Source organism: Amyelois transitella, chromosome 29 (genome assembly GCF_032362555.1).
Source record: "Amyelois transitella isolate CPQ chromosome 29, ilAmyTran1.1, whole genome shotgun sequence".
In the NCBI taxonomy this organism is placed as follows: Eukaryota; Metazoa; Arthropoda; class Insecta; order Lepidoptera; family Pyralidae; genus Amyelois; species Amyelois transitella.
This window is the reverse complement of record NC_083532.1, coordinates 3451255-3474020: the sequence shown is the minus strand read 5'-3', so window position 1 is coordinate 3474020 and position 22766 is coordinate 3451255. Positions and strand designations below refer to the sequence as shown.

Here is a 22766-nt window from a genome sequence, read left to right as displayed (position 1 = left end):
TTTTTTTTATTGGTGCCGGGAACCATACGGCATCATCATAATACATTATTATTACAATACCCATATTATAATAATTATAGGGATAGGCTTATAAACTTGGGATTCTTCTTTTAGGCGATGGGCTAGCAACCCGTCACTATTTGAATCTCAATTCTATCATTAAGCCAAACAGCTGAACGTGGCCCATCAGTACTTTTCAAGACTGTTGGCTCTGTCTACCCCGTAAGGGATAAAGACGTGATCATTATGTATGTATGTATGTATGTACAATACCCACCTTGACAAGATAAGCGACGTGTCCTTTGACCAGGGCGTCGGCGGAGTGGATCCAGTTTCTTCCATTGGGAGCGCCGTTAGATTTGCCCTTGCCCTGCCAGAACAGAAGCGTGGACATCCTAGAACAAATAGGTAACATTGTAGTTTAATAAATCTGTAGGTACCTACAAATATTATTCCTATTATCCTACTACTTATCCTACTACTATTATAAAGGCGAAAGTTTGTATGGATGTATGGATGTTTGTTACTCTTTCACGCAAAAACTACTGAACCGATTACCATGAAATTTGGTATGTAGGTAGCTGAAGACCCAGAATAACACATAGGCTACTTTTTATCCCAGAGTTCCCGCGGGATTGATAGGGTTTCCATGCGGACGAAGTCGCGGGCGGCCTCTATTTATTATATTGCCGTGTGGTTCCCGGCACCAATAAAAAAAAAGAATAGGACCACTCCGTCTCTTTCCCATGGATGTCGTAAAAGGCGACTAAGGGATAGGCTTACAAACTTGAGATTCTTTTTTTAGGCGATAGGCTAGCAACTTGTCACTATTCGAATCTTAATTCTATCTTAAAGAGAAATAGCTGAACGTGGCCATTCAGTATTTTCAAGACTTTTGGCTCTGTCTACCCCGCAAGGGATATGAACGTGACCTTATGTGTGTATGTATGTATTAACAACACGATCAGCATGCATCCTCGTTCGTGACCCACCTCAGTGGTGTTTAACTAAAATAATAATTGTGTATAATCGCTCACGATACCTACTTTACTTACAAGGATTAAAGTATGTATTGTAAGTAGGTATCAGCGATTATCACGAATTGATGCCAATAAAAACAGAATCTGAATAATCAAACGTCAAATAAATGTCTGAATGAAGGCCTTTTTGGTACAGACTGTTGTCAGATTCATTAATTTATTTGACGTCAACCAAGTTGTTAAACCATACGACAATTACTTATTAAGCGATATAATAATATCCTATAATAATGAATAAAAAATTTTGAATTTTGAATTTTTTTTTTTAATTTTTATTCTTGCCTCTGAACCTAAAGGGTACCGGGTTGTTCGACCGTCAGATCATGATGGAAAAAATAACTTCTTCTTTTCTTCGTTCGAATTCAGACCATACTCCTTTTTTGAAGTCGGTTAAAAAAAGCTACGTATGAGTAGGTTGCTAACCCATCGCCTAAAGAAGAATGCCAAGTTTGCAAGCCTATCCTTAGTCGCCTTGTACGAAGTCCATGGGAAAGAGATGGAGTGGTCCTATTCTTTTTGTATTGGTGCCGGGAACCACACTGTTGGCTCTGTCTACCCTACAAGGGATATAGACGTGACCATATATGTATGTATGTATATAGTTAAAAAAAAACTGTAATATAATGAGATGCTAGATATACCTATCAATTTACCATATACCTATGCATTTTATTTTATTGTCATAGTTGTGTTAACAAAAAGAACTAGCAAGGTCAACACACCGAATGTGCAAAATAACATTAGCACATTGTGTCAAACACGGAGTAAGGTCAATCATACATACATAAACATAGATACATACATACAATGACGTGTGCCGTGTGGTTCCCGGCACCAATAGAAAAATAAAAGGACCACTCCATCTCTTTTTCATGGTTATCGTAAAAGGCGACTAAGGGATAGGCTTATAAACTTGGAATTATTCTATTAGGCGATGGACTTGCAACCTGTGACTATATCTGAATCTCAATTCTATCATTAAGCCAAATGCTGAACGTGGCCTCTCAGTCTTTTCAATACTGTTGGCTCTGTCTTATCCGCAAGGGACATAGACGTCATTATACATCATACATATAACATAAGGTTCTTTATTCAGCTGTGAGACTTTTTGACCGAATTTTTGATTTAAATAGTGACAGGTTGCTAACCCATCGCCTATAAGGATCCCAAGTATATTTTCACAATAAATCTTCAAATTAAACCGTTTGTTTTGGTATTTATATAATATAAGTATCATTTTTTATATATTTTTGAGCGTCAATGGCCGACAGATTAAAGTATTAATTTCTTAGTTGTACCTACTGGAATAAAATAAGAGTCTAAAGCCAGGAGGATGAATATAAATTAAATTTAATCCACCAAAGACGCGTATAGTTCACCGAACTTGTGGTTATACGAACCTTGCGTTTGCGCAGGCTTGCATACCAATAAGAATTTATTGTCAAGTCTTTGTTGTGGTTGAGACGTTCTGACTTCCGAAATATGCGGATGTATTTAAGCCTTGAGTAGCTCAGAGTATTAATGGAAATACAGAGTAAGCGTGTAAACATAGATAAGCCTATATTAGTTCATAATTTATATTTTTTAATTTTTTTGTATAATATTTAGAAGTTAAAACTGAGTTTAAAATCCCTTAGTTTTTCTTTTAATTTATGAAAATTCTAACTTAAACAGCTTCACTAGTGCGAATTAAGCGCCAACTATAGCTTCGCCTACTCAAATTTAGCGCCATTTACACGCGCACATTTAGCGCTATCTACAAAAAAAGGGATGAAAGGTTTCTTATGTTCTTCCCAGACTCTTAATAAGATATGTATACCCAACATTTCTAGAAGATTGGTTTAGTAAATAACACGTGAAAAGACAATAAACAAACAAATAAACTTACTTTCGCAATTATAATAATATAGTTATAAGTTCAATTATAATCACGTAGTTATAAGTTGGGATAGTTTAGTATGAAATTTACTAGGTAAGCGTAAAGGAAGTAGTGAGTCTCTAAAATTAGGTACCTACACTATTTTAAATAGGTACTAAATTTTTTTCCCAGTATTTTTCCAAAAGATGCACAACTTTGTTGTATCTAGTATTAGGTTATAAGTAGTTATGACACGAAGACTTATTAAAAACCCAGCCTGTACATTATTTGACTATAAACATCTAATTACAGTGTTATATTGTCTTGCAAAAACATGGATTTCATGTTTTTTTTTTCTCGTAAATTACTTGTAATTGGTAGTTCCCACTTTTTATCTGATCTTCAGCGGACGAATGATGACGTCAATGATACTCATAATTTTTTAGGATTCCGTGCCTAAAAGGTAAAAACGCGACCCTATAACTAAGCCTCCGCTGTCTGTCTGTCTGTCCGTCCGTCCGTCTGTCACCAGGCTGTATCTCATAAACCGTGATAGCTAGATATTTTCACAAATCATATATTTCTATTGCCGCTATAACAACAAAGACTAAAAAAAACTATTTCGCTTAATATTAATAACGTAAATAAGTAGATGCTTAAATTTTTCATAAAATATTTACTTGCATACATAACCTTTCAAACTAAATAAACAATAAAGTAATTATATAGGGCTCCTATACAACAAACGTAATTTCTAAGCAAATATTTGAACGATTTTAAAAAACAGTTCGAAACTTTGAAAAAAAAAAATATTTAAGAATCAAACGTGATGTTGGTACTGCACCTTCCGGGCGCGAGCCCGACTCGCTCTTGGCCGGTTTTTATACTTAAAGCGACTGGAATGTCGCAAATAGAACACTAACCTTAAAATTTAAATTCCTCATGACATGATGTGCATTTCGGGCAATGGGGATTTCTGTTTTTTTTTTTTGGATTTGAGTAAAGAAATGGTACATTTGAAGCAAAGTTGCTTATAAAGTCATTGACTGTAATTTCTTTATAAATTATACTAAGCTACATTACAGCTGACATGGCCTTCAACCTTTTGGAGACTATTATCTCTGTCTACCCCGTAAGGGAACAAACACGTGAATACATGTACTATGTATGTACGTATGTAGGTACGAGCATTACCTACATATTATTTTGTACTAGAAAATGTTTTCAGAATTAAGTTCACTTGTTTGTTTAAGAACAACACATACATAAAATCACGCCTCTTTCCCGGAGGGGTAGGCAGAGACTACCTCTTTCCACTTGCCACGATCTCTGCATATTTCCTAATTAAGAACAACACACTTTTTTAAAAATATGCTTGTCATAGATAAAAAAAAAATCAAGCATTTTTAGTCCGAGATGACCACGATCCTGACGTGGGTTAGTCAGTTAATTACACGAAGCACAAATTTTGATTACTTACAATAAGTGATAAGGCTTACACATATCAATGGAAGATTTTATTCACATAAAATTAATTGATATCTATACGAAGAATTTACCATTTCAAGAATTTATACTATATTTTTATTCAGTATTTTTATGGTTTTTTTTTATAGATGAATGAATAATGTAATTAATTCTTATTCATTAATGTATACACGTTGGCTTCTAATTATACATTGGCATCTATGTAGGTAAGAACATGTTTTTATAGAATTAGTTTACGTATCTACGTTCATCGAAAAATAATAATCACATTTAAATATAATAATAAACTTAATTTTTTTCAATTTAAAATAATTTAATTACAATTTTGGCTCTGTGTACTTCAATATAACCTATGTTATCAAACAAACTATTCTTATTAATTATTGCAAAATAAATCATATGTTCTATACAAGAACTTGTATAATTGCTTATACGAGTAATCTTGTTCAACAGCACGCCAATTTAGTAATGGATTAACTCTCATAAAGAAAACATAAATCAAAGAGACTCATAATCCATTAAAAATAAAGTCCTATTTCCCGTACATTGATAAATCAACCAAGTTCTTTATTCAAATGACAGCCCAGACGGTTCAATGTTGGTTCAAAATTAGATCTTACACAATGGGTATAAAGTGGTAATTGGTTTGTAGTGTCTGCGCGTTGTGACCTTACTGAATGGATTATCTTGGAGAGTTCCGTGCTAAGCACGGGGTGACACGAGGTACTGATGTAACCATTCACACTAGTGATGAGACATGTCGATGTTTTGTTATCGACACCGTCTGGCGTCTGGCTGGACATCTGTTTTCGTTACGAGAGTATGTTTACAGTTTTAATCTTTGTCTATTTTTGAAAGGTTCGTGTTTCAGTTTCGTTTTATGTTTTGATACATGCTGAGTACGCACACGTACGTACACATTTCACGTCGATATCATTTACGGGCAAGACTAGCCAATAGTAATTAGTCTTACTTAAGGGCCACGTTTAGCTATTATGTTTAGGTTGTATGAGTTTGACAACTTTAAATGTGATAGTAATACAAACAAAGACAAACAATTGTATTTTAATTTTTGCCGAAATTAAAGTGAAATAAAAATTTTGGGACACAAGCATACACTTTAGTGCCACATACACCATTTAAATCTGTTTGAATTTCAAATATTTACGCATGTTAATGTTTTATATAAATATGTAGAACAAATTTAAAAAAAATACAAATACGTGATTGTATGTATGTATGTAAATACAAATAAAGAAAAATCATGAGTCACGTCATATGCATATGTCATTGATTATATAAATAAAAAAAAAAGAAGTAAGAGTTTTAGTTACAGAAAGTTTCTGCCACTGGTCATTTCTAACCGGTGTTCAGGGAAACGAGGAGATCTATATTTAACTGTGGACTTCCTATAATTGATTATAGTCATACAGTCATACGAGTACAAGTTTATGTATATAATATAATATATATTATAATGTAAGTAACGTAAGTATTCACTGTCTCTATTTGAATCTCAATTCAAACTGAAAAAAAAATAAAATAAAAATCAAATGACCTATTCAACCGGTTTACATCGTTGAAAGTTAAAGTTTAATAACTTCCTTAATTTGTAAATATTTTTATGCACGATTAGATGGGGTTTCTTGCGGTTAAAACTTGCAAAAGACAAGGAAATGTCAACTTTTGTGAATGTGATGTTTGTTGTCAAAAATAGCTGTTAAGATAATTAATATAGACTCTTACAATAGACCTAACCACTATCTCTGAATCTTAACTCCATCATTAAGCCTTCATATATGTACTAGGTTCGAGGTTTAAGAATAAGAAATCTAATGTACCCCGTAATTAGGGACGTATGCTTTAAGGAAGGAGATTTAAACCCGGAGAACAAACCCCGGCCAAAAAACTAGTTATTTTACGAAGTATACCCGTACGAGGCATTTCAAGTTATAAATAAGCATAAACCTGACTGACATATCAATAAACAGGCGATCGCTGAACCGGTTATCATGTTTATAAATAATGCGGAAAGTTGCGCTCATCATAAAGTTTTTATTTATTCGAAATACTACAGAGCAAGCAACATTAAACTTGAAATAAAATCCATATTTGTTATATATAAAAGAGGAAAGATTTGTAGTTTTGTTTATAAGGAATAAACTCCAAACCTAGCCGTGTTATCTACAAATAAACTAGAACTTCTGGTTTTATATATAAGAGTTTCTCAGTTTTTCAAAGAGAAGTTTTGGGCCAAAGCCAGTTATTAATGAAATAACAATAAATATTAAAAAAATAGTGTCTTTACATACTTTAATAAAATTACGCTTCTTTTCTGGAGCAAAATTATACGAGTAAAAAATATTCATTGAAATGGAAAATAATTAAATATTTCAAAGCCAAGTCACTTATTTTTCTACATTAATATCGATAAAACTATCGATTTAAATTTGCATAGCGGCATCTCGGATCCTGTCTATAAACTTCGTGTTACCAGCTAGTGCTGCAAAACCGCCGACAAGCAGTTTTAGTTAAAATGCCTGTCATCTTCTCAGGGTGGCGTAGTGTAATTGACAAATGAATATTTTTATTGACTAAACATGTTTTTTGTACATTCGTGTGTTTATTATAAAAAAATATATATTGGCACAAAAATTGTTATAGGTGTACCAAATAAACATTAAACCAATTAAACATTGTACTTACGTACGTACAATGTATATTAGTTAGTGGGTCGCACCTTATTACCAAAGCGACCACCAAACTAATAGGTTGTCAAATCTCCGGTTAAACAAAATTCCTGTAGTTGTTAATTTTTTATACTATTAACACGACATGTTAAATAAAAACACATTTAATAACATCTCTAACTATTTTCACTTTTTAACCACACAATTAATTGTTGCAAAAAACAAACAAGACACTATCCTGTTAAGGAATTGTATTGTATATAGTTATATAATCTTTAAATCATATTTTTCCATTAAGAATACTTTTTCCTGTATCGATTCTCAGTATTCTAAAATAATATTTGACTTCATTCTACAAGAAGGAAAAACATTAATCACATAACATAAATACTTAATCTATTTTTTGCTGCTGACAAAAATGAAGCCTTCGCTAAAAGTACTAAAAAAGCTGGTGATTATTAGGTTTCTACTGAGGATGTTTTTATGACTATAGCTTTAAAAAAGAAGAAGCTAAATTAAAAAAAATATAGCTCAATGCAATAAAATGGTTCTCTTTTTGAAATCGCATCAAACCGAACAATTTCAAAATAGAACAAGAAACAATTGAACGAGTGAAAGGCAGACAATAACAATAACGAAATCGCACGGCGTTTAATACACTGCTCGTTTCGCGGGCAATCAAATTGCATTTGTGGTACATATGCAGCGTTACGTAATGCGGTATGCGTTTACTTGTGGGGTTAAGGTGTGTTGATAAATGAGTCAGAGAATGGAATGTGGAGTTTGTTAGGCCTTGGTGTGGGGGCGATGGTCTTTTATCTTGACATTTAGTTTATTTTTGGTGAGGATGTGGAGCTTTGGTGTTGAGCACTAAATCTAACCGGCCATTACAAATGCTTAAGATATGTTTAAACAGGTTTAATGTTGTGGTTTGAAAATAGATTTTTCTTGGCCTTCGAGTTTTTACGAGACTTTTGTCTCTGTCTATCCCGTAAGGGATAAAGATGTTATATGGGTAAATCTTGTACATTACTTACGTTATGTGTTTAGTCCATTTTAAAATAAGAATTATTTATTGTTTTGTACATCTTACAAGGTATTTACAAGTATGTAGTATTTATAAAAAACCCCAGATTTAGAAACATCATAGGTTTTTTGCAGGTTATGAAAGTATTATAAGCGAAACTTCTTTCCATTATTAGTTTCCAAAATTAGTTAGTAATGAGCATCTATTTTAGTTCCCTTCAACTTAAGAGCATGGGCTGGCTATCAACTAATGTATGTAACATGACTCAGAAAAGAGACATTGCTAAATACATAGCCGTAGTAGAATTGCTTTAAGTCTGGTACCTAATTCGTTCATTCGCTCTAAACAGTCAGAAAAAAAATGCATGCAATTTAATCGTCCTATAAATAAACGCCACGACAAGTATATTTACAGCGACAGCGGCTAAAGCGCTTTCAACTATTAACAGTTGTATTGCACGTTTTCTACAGCGGTGAATGATTTGATTAAGGTGTGTTACACGTTTGCATACACGATTATTACTTGAGTTGACGGCTTGAAGTCTGGTTTTTCCGAGTCATTACACTAGGAAAATTGTATGATTATTTATTTTTATTGTTATTATTAAATACCAGAGGCCGCCCGCGACTTCGTCCGCGTGGAACGGACGCGGGAACTCCGGGATAAAAAGTAGCCTATATGTTATTTTGGGTCTTCAGCTACTTACATACCAAATTTCATCGTAATCGGTTCTGTAGTTTTTGCGTGAAAGAGTAACAAACATCCATACTGACATCCTGACATACTACGTACAAACTTTCGCATTTATAATATTAGTAGGATGTAATTTTGCTAGTATATGCATAATGCACTTTGCGAAGTGCGCAAAATTTCCCAGAAAAGCTATCTTGCATGGTTATAAAAATATAAAATCTAACATTTATTCAGTAATTTAAGCGTATTGTTATCATTATATGACACATACCTACATATAATCATCTTTCAATTTAATTTTCTTCAATTATCCATTACGGGGTAGACAAGGTCTCGCAAATACTGAAAGACCACGTTCGCGTGTATGGCTATCCTTTGAGATTTAAATAGTGACATGCCATAGCCGATCGCATAAAGTAGTAAGTATCTCAAGTTTATGACCCTATCTCTTATCATATTGTGATTTTCATAAAGTTGACATGTTGAATAAACACAGAAACTTCGTCACAACTTAAAAAAGAAAAAAGGTAGCAATTAAAAGGATGCTACATAATTAATTCTTTGTCCCGCATATATTGACATTATTTACAAAAGACCCCAGATTCTAAACCATCCATAGATTAAGAAAACGTAATAATAAGGATTAACAAAAAACCGATTTCCCTATGAATTAAGAGCGTCATTGGTTTCAATTTAAAAACTTTTTTGTATGGGTGTTCAATTGTTCATTAATTTAACATTATAAATTATATATTCGGCTCAGACCGGTATTGGTAAATATATATTTTACTTCATACCTAAATAAAGTCCAGCCGTGGTCCATAGATACCACAAGTTAAGATAAACTTTTCACAAATTAGGTTAGACTAATTTATCTCATAACCTCCTAAACTTTGACCAAAATATAAATTTTAATTATTATTATCATCACACTGAGTCTATTAGTTGTTGAGACACCCAAATCTTTTATTATTTAGATTTCAGCGGGGGCTGAAAAAAATTATTTGACTAGAAAGTTAAGTCTGTAAGCGTGACAATAATTTTACGCAAAATTAACTAGCAAAATCATTATTTCTTTATAGGATTTATACTTAACAGAATTTCGGCAAGGTTAGTAGTAATATTTAAAATTATTCATCACTTTATTTTTCCAAGATCCGTACTGTATGGCTGATTTGGAAAAAAATCTGTGAATCAATTAATGTATTTAACTAATCAATCGATTAAAAATATAAAATTCCATTCAATAATAAAAATAGCAACATAACGATAAACGTGTCTTAATTACCAAAAACTTAAATTAATCACAATTAAATATATAAATTCATCACCAGTTTGCCCCCTTGAACTCTTAAAAGGGCCGCACGTGGGTTATCGATGTAATTATATCGATAAGTGACACGTGGCCATCACTATTTCTATTGCGTAGTAGGATAGCGTATTGCGTACTAGGACAACGCAAAACGTGTCAGTTTAGTATTACTATCATGTAAACATACATGCATATGATCACGTCTTTATCCCTTACGAGGTAGACAGAGCCAGCAGTCATGAAAAGACAAGAATGCCACGTTAAGCTGTACGGCTTTTTGATAGAATTGAAATTCAAATACTGGCAGCTTGCTACCCCATCGCCTAAAAGAAGGATCCTAAGTTTATAAGCCTATTCCTTGATTGCCTTTTACGACTCCATGGGAAAGAGATGGAGTGGTCCTTTTTTAATCCAGTGAACCACACGGCATATCATGTTAATTTCAATATATACGAGTAATTAAATAGTTGTATTCAAAATAGCAGAGTCAGTATAACAAGTTTATTTTGGGGTTATGTCATGTGTCCTACGGATCAATTTTTTATCCAAATATTAAAAAATATTTTGAGAAAAAGTATCTAACATAGGCATAGGCATAAATTTAGGCTACTTTTTTCTGGGAATTAATATAAATAAATAGGTAATCATAGGTCTGACACCTAGTCGTTGTTTTTTTTTTTAATACAGTGTGAGAAAGCCAGCAAAAATAAACAATCTAGCACCGTGAGAACGTAATCATTATAGAATAATTGCGTCTATCATGTTGGCAACATTACCATAGGCATAGACTAGGATATAAAGACAAGGCGGGCGCGAGCAAAAAAAAGGTTTCATAGATTTATAAAAAAATCTTTGAAATAATAAGAGGCCATAAACAATAAGGATTTTAAAATAGTCGATTGTTCCTCGTGAGATTACTTAAGTAGGTATGTAAATAAAAAATATCAAATAATAAAAATAAGTATGTATAATGATAATTTGTATAAATACTGTTGTTACCGCGGATCAGATACACAAAAGGTCACAATCAAAACATCCAAGACAAGAGCAGTCCATCCTTTCCCGCTTTGGGAACCAAATAAACCCATATTCAAATTTGCCATTATTCATTCATAGACCCTCAAAATAGATCAGTCTTAACCTACTTTCCAGAGGGAACCCTAAGTTGTCGCAACTGCCGTCCAAATTGCCCAATTATAGTACCGAGACTGGTACCGCCGTCTCCTGAGCCCAGTTTGGATAATTCTGGTTCTTAGAGAAAATACACACGTGCATTATCCTCCTGGTGTTAGTGGCAGTCGTGTCCTCGCCTCTCCGGAGAGAAGCCCGGGGTCATATGACCACGATCTTAACTTTTTACGCGAAGCGACTCCTGTTTCAAATTTCGAAGGCGATACTAACCCTTATTGGATATTAAGTACCAATTGTGTAATTTTTTTCTGGATATTTCCCTACCGTAAAGAAATGAGTCGATAGGATTTGAACCTTTGTTTTACGCTTTTTAATTCGAGCACCTTAACCTTTCGACCAACGACGTTCGCTCTCTGTTTATGCAGAGAACTTTAAACGTACATTTTATGCGACAAGGTATTTATTTTACGTTTATTTTTCTATTTAGCATCTCGCCGATGAGTGACCAATGACCTAGACACACATAGCGACTTAGGTGACTTGTTACATGATGAAGCAGTAATTATAAATAACGTGATAATTTTGTGCCTTACAGATTATTATCGTGCTAACTCACTTGGCTGTATGATGTTTTCTTTTGCTAGGATTTAAGGTAAAACTTTAAGGTTGTCTATGTTGTGAGGATTTTTTGGCGGGAGCTTAAACGTCATGTTGTTTCTGTCAAAATATAAAAAAATACGTGTTTTATCTACTGTTAAAGATTTATATTATCTACATAATACCTATTTGTTTTTTTAACTACACTTATGGTGAATAATTTTTTTTACTAACACATATAAACCAATTTGCCACTTATTAACAAGAATCGAGCAGTTCAAATTAGAATGATGATGAAAAATAAACACCACCATTATTTGACGACTGGTTTTTCTAATATACGAGTATGTAGTTCTCAATCACGGTTCAACGTTCAATTTATCGTGTGATATCACATTTTTTCTAACAATATGGCGCGGCCTTGGGCGGTATTGTATTGCTATTTTTTCGTGTTTATCTCTTCAATCTATAAAAAAAACATATGTTGCTAATTATTTTTTGTCTATGAATGAGTTTTTTTTATTTATTCAAATTGTAGCTTCAGCTATCATTTATCTTGGTGTTAGAGAGAGACAAAAAATTTTTCATTTAGGAATACCAATCCCGTAGGTATTTAGGTAAGTTTTGATACTAATAAAAATATGAAATTCCTAGTTACGATACTATAAGTTTGAAATATGAATATGTTGCCCATATCAATGGGCTTGGTACTTGTTTGCCGTGAACTAAGACTTCGCGAACACTTAAACCTATTATTTACAAAATTGCAAATATCCCTAAAACGACATTCTTAATTGTCGCCCCAGAAACCTAAAAATTCTATTGGCACATCGACTAAACCTTTTCAATTTCATATAAATCGTAAAAGTTCGAGTTCGACAGTTATCGCCTTACAAACATACAAAATAGTGATTTTTGCCCCAAGCTGATTCGGTAAGTGCAAAGTTGCGGACTAAATTTAATTTGTGTCCGTTTTGTCAAATCTTGGTAAATAAAATAGTAGGTACTTAAGTTTATTTAACTATTCTAGACATAAAATACAGCATAACGGTATATTTTGTAAGCTATTGTCATTCTCCTTGTACATAAAGCTTAACACAACTTACTGTTAGTTCGAGAAATCCTGCGTTCACAGAATATGTAGGTACCTATAGAACGCAGATATTATGGTATAACATTTAAAAAAAAGAGTAATTTTATTGTAATCTTGTATTTTATGCTCCATTAAAATAATTTATTTATTTCTTTTTTTCTTTAATAAGTAAGTATAATGTAATAAATATAATAAAATTACAGCATAGGTAAGTGTGAGAATTTTTCCTAGAGATATTTAGGAATGGTCAATTTTTTATTTCTGAACAAACATTATAAACATTTCTTTTTCCCTTGCGGTATCCCAGAGCCAACAGTCTCGCAAAGGCAAAAAAACAAAGTCATCAAAATAAAAATGTAGGTAGGTTTATTACATTGGATTCAAGTAAATTAATTTTTACTTTGGAAACGAAAGAGGCTCTTAAACAGTACAATCCATAACTATACTAATAATAAAGAGATAAGATTTGTATTTTAGTATTTATGTAACTGGGCTCACTTTCATAAAATTTGGTACAGATATCTATAGAATAGACCTGTAGGAGCTACAAAGGCTTTTTCTAGAATTAAAAAAAAAAATTTCCCCGCGTAAGTTAGCTGTGTACTTCTACACTTTATGGCACAAATTCGTTTTAAATAAATGCGCGCTCTCACGCCAAAACTTCTTTACTCGTAACCGGCGTTAAGTAGGTTTATGTTGGTTCAACTGCTTACTGTAGGTACTTTTGTTTGCAAATGGCCTTTCAATAATACGTGTAATATAGCCAATACAATAGAGGCAGAAGAAATATTATTTGTTTGATGCAAGTTGCAAGTGCCGTGTGTTGCAAAAAAAGAATAGGACCACTGCATCTCTTTCCCATGGATGTCGTAAAAGGCGACTAAGGGATAGACTTACAAACTTGGGATTCTTTTTAGGCGGTGGATTAGCAACCTGTCACTATTTGAATCTCAATTCTATCATAAAGCCAAATAGCTGAACGTGGCCTATCAGTCATTTCAAGACTATTAATTCTCTCTACCCCGTAAGGGAAATAGACGTCGATGTAAATATTTCATTTTAATATCATTGTTTTTGTCATACTAGGTACATTTATAAATTTGTTAAGTATAATAAAGTAAAAGAAGTAAAATAAAGAAAGTAATATAATAAAGAAGAAGTAGAGTAAACAAACAAACACACAATAAATAAAATATACTGGAAAATGGTCACCCATCCGATTTCTAGTAAGTCGCGCCGTCGCTTACGGTGCGTGAGCGATAATAAGGTGTTTTTATCGTTTCAGATGTTAGTCGCAATACACGTCTATTTCTCATAGCTGACAATGCAGGGCGTTCTATCTTTCACTTTTAACCTCAAACATAGGGCTGTCATATATTATTTTCACTAATAATATTATAATCATAAAGGTTAGGTCAAGAGTACCCGAAACCCACGAGCTTGCATGAAGAGAGTTATGAATGGGGATGAAGCGAAAGAAGTATGCATGGATCGTAGCAAGTGGAAATGTAGTCTCTGCCTACCCCACCGAGAAATAAATTTTGCCAGAATTTCCCCGGTTTGATCAAGGTACGTTCCGTTCGTGTAGGGTAACTACTGTTAATACCTGTAAGTTATTATTAATAAGTCTTTCTGAATAATTAATTCAGATTTTTGTGTTGGTAACCCTATTCGCGCCATTTCGCGCTCGCCGCCATTTTAGACCAAACGAGCTTGACCTTTGAAATGCAGTCAGAATTTTACACTATTGTCTACTCAAGATAATATCTAGGAAAGAAACCTTTACTTATCTATGCTTTGGTTTCCGTCTCTTGGATCTACCTCTTTTTTAAAACCATTTGTTTTGTAAGTAACAAAAAATAAAATAAAAATAAATTAAATGTTAAAACATTTCTTTAATCTTTTTATTTTTATATATTCAAAAACATTATAGGTAAGTTTGTATAAATGTTTTTATTAATTAAAAATCTGACTTTATATAATTATTGTGAAATTAAAAAAAAACAGTAATTGCGTTTGTCTGAACTAAAATAAAAAAAGATATCTATTTATTTGGCAACGAATGAAGTCAAAAGGAGTGATTTAGATGAAATTTGGCATTAGAATTGACCTTCAAGAGTGACAGTTTTTTTTTAACAAACTTAGTATAACATTAATTGGATTTGCATAGTGCTAATACCAACTTAATTTCACCTTTTCGTCTCAAGTTACAAGAAAGTTAAGTGGCGACGTAAGGCTTATAAAGTGAGTATCTTTGGAGTCAGGTTACACGAGATTAAACGGCTTATGTTAGTGGGTTCGATTCCGACTGTCTGTAATAAGAGAAGACGGTTTTATAGTACAAATTATCTCTTTTTATTTTTCAGTATGTACCAAGAATCGTGCGGTGTGGTTTCCGGTTCATATAGTAAGTTGAGTCGCTGGCTATCGCCTAAAACAATCCCAAGTTTTTAAGACTTAAAATATATAAATAATAGCATATAATACATCAACTTTAGTGAAATTTGCAAAAAGGTACCTACCTACCCCTTAAAAACTTAAGGCTGTAAACATTTGTTCTAGCAGACGAGGTCGGGTAATAGCTAGTATTATATAACAGAAAAAAATAGAATTTAATTAAATAGGGATCAACGGTATACGGTTCAATTGATAAAATAAGAGGCATTTAGGTTAATGATAACCATAATTGAATGTGGATTAGGCTCCCCTGCAAAGATAGCGAAAGGCAGACAGGTGTCGTTTTGCGTAAAAACCTGATTCGTCCAATCTATGATCCATGGTACCACCCCGGGCTCCTCTCCAGAGAGGTGAGGGTGGAACCGGGACTAACGCTGGATGAATGATGAATTTCATTATGTCCCTGTTTAGATAACAAACAACGAAGTTATTCAAACACAATGCTTTATTACAATGAATCCGATTTGTCATACCGAATTATAACAATGTTGCAACAAAAGCAATGTACGGGCAGTTACGGTATATTACATTGTGTGTCTTTGCCATGGTCAGTTGTAAACTATAACGGTTTTTTTTAATTGTTTTATACTTACATACATAAGTGACGTCTAGATCCCTTGCGGGGTAGTCTTAAAAAGACTGATAGGCCACGTTCAGTTGATGGCTTATTGATAGAATTGAAATTCAAATAGGTTGCTAGCCCATCGCCTAAAAAAGGGGACAGTTTATAAGCCTATCTCTTAGTCGCCTCATTGTTGTATAAAATATTAAAAATACTGCAACTTCATGATTTAAAAAAAGCTCTCTACTCTATTGCAAAATACTAAAATTTTTCCCTAGAACATTCATGTGTAAAATATAGCCATACAGCCGAACGTGACCTTTCAGTATTTTCGAGGCTCTATCTATCCCGTAAGGGATTTAGATGTAAACATTGTATGTATGTTAACTATTTTAGTACGTCAATTTGATAACAATTTTTAAGAGCATTTTTTATACATGAAAACACAAGCATTTTGCATTTACTATACTGGTAAGATACTCGGCCTGGTTATTAGGTAGGTGGTATATATCATAATAAATCGTTGTCCTTGCAACAAGGGTTAACAAGGGATTTCACTTAAAATTATAAAACTTACGTTTTATAAAACAGACAAATTTCGTCGTGTAAGTAATTATAAAAAAGGCCACAATTACCTGAAACAGAAAAATGAACCTGGTAAGTACTTACAGAAAAAAAAATTACAAAAAATTATAGTTGCAAAATTATAGTTCTGGCGAAAGAAATTTTTTTTCACCACCGCTTCAAATGATCGCTAGTTCGGTTCCCATTTGTCCAAAGAAAGCGAAGTGGGAGCCGGCGTGCTTAAAATAATTTGTTGATGCGTATATATCGATAGAGTATAAAAAACGTTTAAACTATGTTTATAAATAATAAATATATATATACGGGATAAATTTCACTGATTGAGTAAGTCTCGAAGTAAGTTCGAGACTTGTGTAACGAGATACTAACTCAACGATACTATATCTTATAATAAATATTTATATAGATAAACATCCAAGACCCAAGCCAATCAGAAAAAGTTCTTTTCGCATCATGCCCTGGCCGGGATTCGAATGATGACGATGGAGATTTCTTGATATCTCCACATGAACAGATTAATTCATATTTTTTTTTATTTATTTCCAATTCTCCATTCCATCATAATGCTATACAGCTAAATGAGGTCTTTCAGTTTTCTCGAGACTGTTGGCTCTTTCTACCCCGCAAGGGATAAAGACGTGAATATATGTATATTTAATTAAATGCGGGCCAAGCCGGGAGCGTACTCTAGCTCTGTATATACACCGGCATGCGGCGCGTACGCAATTTCCTTTGCTTCCTCTTTGGTAACAAGCTGAGAATCCACGCAATAGTTACGTCGCAGTATTATTGTGCGTGTGTTTGTTTGTACGTTACATGGTAGTATAACCGATGAAATACCAGCTCAAAACAAAAAAAGGCATATATACATAAATAAAATTAAGCCTCTTTCCCGGATGGGTAGACAGAATTGAAAAAATATATAGAATAAACTTTTTTTTTTTAATTCAAATTGGTCAATAATTTTTGTTTACTTCGTGAACGGTCAGGTAAAGTGTAACGAGTTTTCAAAAAAAGAGAAATCAATAAAATATGCAGGACGCGTGGCAAGTGGAAATATTATTGTCCCTGGTTTCTGCCTACCAAAGGTGCGATTTATACATATGTATAATACTAGCAACCCGCCCCTGCTTCGCACGGGTAGCATTTAAACGAATAAACATTAATTTCAATCATCATTCATAAATTGAGTGAAAGCAGTTTGACTAAGCAGATATACAAGGAGAGTGTGGAGGGAAAGGTCGGAGTGGGAAGACCTAGACGAACGTATCTTGATTAAATTAACTCTTTAAATTAACTCAAATTAACCCTTTTCGATATGTCAAACAAGAACAAAACCCGTCCACAACTTACCGAGATTAGTGTGTACATACAGTCAGAAAAAATTATAAAAATTTATATTAATTGTATCTAATTATTAATATATACTTAATTTATAGTGATGTATATTATTAGTAGTTCATTGACAAAGCCTTAGGTTATTGTCTCCATTATAAATAATTACTTACAACATTTGCACAATGCAGAGTAAAGGAAAAATAAATAGATAAGGGAATTGATTTACGACTTAGAGATGAATGAAGTTAATAACCTATTGTAGAGTACAATGGTAAAATCAGTAACATATACACATATAATCACGTCTACATCCCTTGCGGGGTAGACAGTGCTAATAGTCTTGAAAATACTGAGAGGCCACGTTCAGCTATTTGGCTTAACGATAGAATTGAGATTCAAATAGTGACAGGTCGCTAGCCCATCGCCTAAAAGAAGAATCCCAAGTTTGTAAGCGCACACGCATTTCCGCTCATATGGTCACATGATACTCGTATTACGGCAAATAACAAAATTTTCCTACAGTTCCGTGGTATGACATCATGTTGAGTAGGCAGTTAATTCTGTAACTTATTTCTAATCAGCCTACTCTTTGATAAGTCAAGACCTTTTATATTTAGGTGCTTGTATACAAAATAGGTTTATTAACACCAACTCAGTTGCCTGATTGTGCAGGTATCCTCACGATTTCCCTTACCGTAAGAGTATTGGTTAGTATTCAAACTAATGTACTTAACTTCGAAAATAGTCATTGGTACATGGCCGCGGTGGGATTCGAACCGGTGCCTATATGCGTGACACGCGTTTTAACCAGGCACCTTACCGATTCAACCACCAACGCTCTTTGTTTATCTATAGCTACTATATCTATACTAATATTATAAAGCTGTAGAGTTTGTTTGTTTGTTTGAACGCGCTAATCTCAAGAACTACTGGTTCGTATTGAAAAATTATTTTTGCGTTGAATAGACCATTTATCGATGAAGGCTTTAATATAATATCAAGCTGCAACTATTAGGAGCGATGAAATAATGGATAATGTGAAAAAAAACGGGTAAAATTATTCATCCTTGAGGGCTTCAATGATGACCAAAATAACTCTTCCACGCGGACGAAGTCGCGGGCACAGCTACACCAATTTATTCTTATTCATTCATTCATATAGTCAACATGCAAAATTTGAGATATTCCCAAGTAATTATCTCATTAACATTAAGGCCTGAGTAAGGTCGATTTCTAATATTAACATAATACTTTTTGTCTGCCTGATCTTGACCTGAAGAGTTCATCTTTGTTAAGGTACATACATACATATTAATACATATAGTCACGTCTATATCCCTTGCGGGCTAGACAGAGCCAACAGTCTTGAAAAGATTGATAGGCCACGTTCAGCTATTTGGCTTTAAGATAGTATTAAGATTCAAATAGTGACAGGTTGCTAGCCCATCGCCTAAAAGAAGAATCCCAAGTTTAGAAGCCTATCCCTTAGTTTATTAAGGTTGACTCAGAAATATAATTTACTAAGTGATTATTATATTAAATTTTGTAATATAAATATCTTATCATCACTACATAGTACGAGTATAAAAAAGTCGCATTCTCTGTCCCTAAGTCCCTTTGTATGCTTAAATCTTTAAAACGCACCGGTTTTTGATGCGGTTCAATAGTTAGAGTGATTCAAGAGGAAGGTTTATATGTATAATAACATCCATTATATTTCTAGTAAGTAGCATAGGTAGTATCATTAAAAGATTCGATTAAAGAACAAAACTGTACCTACATACGCGTCACGCAATGAATGAGATTTACATAATAGTTGAATAACTTCGCAACACGGTTTCACTTGTATATGTATAAACCGTAGAATGAAATAGTACCACAGACAATCATTGTGTTATTGTTCTCAGAATCGATACAGTTACATGTGGACCTAAAATTATTTAAAATGTATAATTAAAAAATATACTTTATATGATTTACATTTCTTATTTCATTACCTTAAGATGTTTGGTTTTTATCGGTACTAGAAAAATACGGCAGTACGTTCCTAAAAAAAATGAATTTTTATTACTTTAGAAGAATTTCTTTATAATTTGTATTGTAATTCAGTTTGTTTTGTTACACAGATAGTTTTAATAAAAAAAAAGCAGCTGACACACACAATGTATAATAATATAATTTAATTTTTTACATCTTCACAAAAAGATGTCGACACAGAAAACTAAATTATTCTGCCACAAAAGTAATAAACTCTTAAAAAGTAAGTAGGTACATACATAGACGCGTGAGGTCGCAATTAGAGGGAATTAACAGGACAATCTTTGCCAAATACTTAAGCTGGTTTATAAATAGAATAGAGTTAATGCCACCAATCGTGGCGGGTTTATCGAGGACAAGCGATTTTCCTGTTGATGTGAGGGCAATGGCATGGTTATTAATTACTTATTTATAAAGTTCAACTTCGAACTAACTTAAGTTTGTCCAGACTATATGAAGTAAAGTAAAAACATTCAGTTTTATTCCATGCGGAGTAAATACAGGCGACGATCTCATAAAGTTACATTCCGTTTCAATTTCAGTTTTTTTAAAAAAAAATATAATAATAAATATAATCAGATTACATAACCAATATATTTAAAAAAATAACGATGACAATTCAATAGAAAATGTTAATGATAGTAATAGTTAATGATTTGATGTAAAGAAATTAAAGTGAATTGGATGGTTTTAAACGGCTTGATCAATTATTATTATAAACGACTTTTTATGTTACGTAATAAATTTTAATATTCCCTTTTAAGCTTCTAAATACTTATATACTTACATAAGATATATAAAAAAGGATTATTTAATTTATAGGTATTTGAGGTTAAAATTTTTAAAACATTTCTTTTTATAAGATTATAGAAAATTTGACATGGTTTCTTGTATCGGCACTACTGTACCCACTAATAATTTCAATCAATCCATTTTCGACATATATCTATGCTTAGATCATTCATTAACAAATTAATATAGTGCTAATGAAGTATAATTAACAGTTGCAGAACTGCATTCTTATAATCCACTAGATATTAGCCATTCATTAAGTTTTTTAAAATCATGTAATAGACAACATAGACTAAAAAAAATAAAGACAGAAATGTGAAATTGTGACAAATTTAACGTTATTAAAATTATAGAGCACATGACGTCCTAATATCTCTTAATTATAATGAGGTAGGTAACGAATACTTCATAATGACAGGACAAATTACTGATCTAATTGGAGAAAGCCCTTTGCCGTCGTTAGAATACCTACTACTAATAATATAAATGCGAAAGTTTGTGAGCGTGTATGTATGGATGTTTGTTACTCTTTCACGCAAATACTACTGAACCGATTACGATGAAATTAAGTATGCAGGTAGCTGAAGACCCAGACAGATAGGCTACTTCTTATCTCTGAGTTCCCGTGGGATTGATTGTTGCGTTATGATAGGGTTTCCACGCGGATGAATTCGCGGGCGGCCTCTAGTTTATATTTATAAACTGCGAAAGTTCCTATAAGTACATGCAAAATACATATTATCTTGGGTTACTAAATGACTGACTATAAACAATGCAAAGCCCAAACTTTTTAAAACTGAAATTTGGCATGTAAGTCCCTAACGTGGTCTAGGGATGTACTAAAAGATTATTTCCCGGAATTCGCGCGGAAACGGAAGTTAACGGGATTTTTCTTTACACGCGGACGGAGTCGCGAGCGCTCTCTAGTATAATTTAAACAACCCACGCTACGCATTGTAATCACTAGCAAATTATTGTAATACCTAAGTAAATTTGAGTAGGTTGATAGCCGCCATTGTGTGGTGTAGGCGTCCGCTACTGGAATATTTAATCGTTTTGTTCGATAACATTGAAACAGCTGATCAACTATGTTTTTGTTTATATCTTTGTCATCAGTAACAGTTTTAACAAATCATGAGGGTCCATGACAATTGCAACGCAGCTGCTAGTCTTATTCATTCCTCTGATGATTCTCGGGGCTTCAAATTTGGGGGAAAGATGAATAGATTCATTTAATTTCTAAACTACGATCATTGCACGTCGTACAAAGCTTGGGAATCAAGAGGTTTTTTAAACCGCAAATAATTATAAGACAACTTGTGTGAAAAGAAAAAACTTAAAAATAATTACTAATCATGATTATTTAAACAGACAGGTGAGCTTTAAAATAAAGAATAGCAACTAGGTAGGCGTACCAAACCTAAAGAGATTCCATCGAGACAGAAAGATTGCATCAACCGCGTCTGAATGCAAATGTCAACGGTATTAATGCTTACAATAGTTATAATGCAAAAAATAAACAAAGATGAACAGTCAAAGACAAGGAATTTTGCAGACAATAATGAGGCGAACTTAGTGGGAAGGTCAAAGTCAACGAGTGAAAGTTTTACGTTGACGGTTTTAGTTAAAATACAAAGACCGAGGAAACAGTTTCGCGAACGTCATTTTTAATTTTTCAAATTAGGTTAATGTACTTCCTGTTTCAAACTGACCATAGACAATCGAGATGAATTTCAGAGATGAGACAAAACTAAATGCGTAATACCTACCTAGGTACCGAAATACAAATAATAATAGAACGTTTTCGCATCGAAAACTAACCAACCTTGAATTGGGTCGAGTAACTTTTGTTCCATATTCAACTTCGCTGCCCCTGTAGCTCGCGACCAATGGCACATCGCCGTCAGCCATTTTAATTTACTGTTTAAAATCACTGCACTGAATAACTAGGTTTTCAGACGCGAAATTTTGTCGTACCGTTGCGCACGACGCGCTCGGCCGACTGTTGCCGATGCACTGAGGACAGAAACGATTATTTTTATTGACGTAAATTTAATGATGAGCGG

General features: G+C 33.2%; 1 protein-coding gene across 3 annotated transcripts in view; it reads right to left on the bottom strand.

Moving 5' to 3' along the window:
* The window catches only part of LOC106129507 (PTB domain-containing adapter protein ced-6), a 44873-nt gene that overhangs the window by 11144 nt on the left and 10963 nt on the right, over positions 1-22766 (bottom strand). For 2 of the 3 annotated variants that reach the window (XM_013328095.2, XM_060952723.1), the window contains exons 1-2: positions 22526-22732; positions 278-395 (exon numbers count right to left, since the gene is read on the bottom strand). In XM_013328095.2, the coding sequence (XP_013183549.1) occupies positions 278-395; positions 22526-22611 (204 nt within the window). In that variant the 5' untranslated portion in view covers positions 22612-22732. Of the gene's footprint in view, positions 1-277; positions 396-22525; positions 22733-22766 lie in introns of those variants that run through there. The other variant, XM_013328097.2, reaches the window with a different exon arrangement.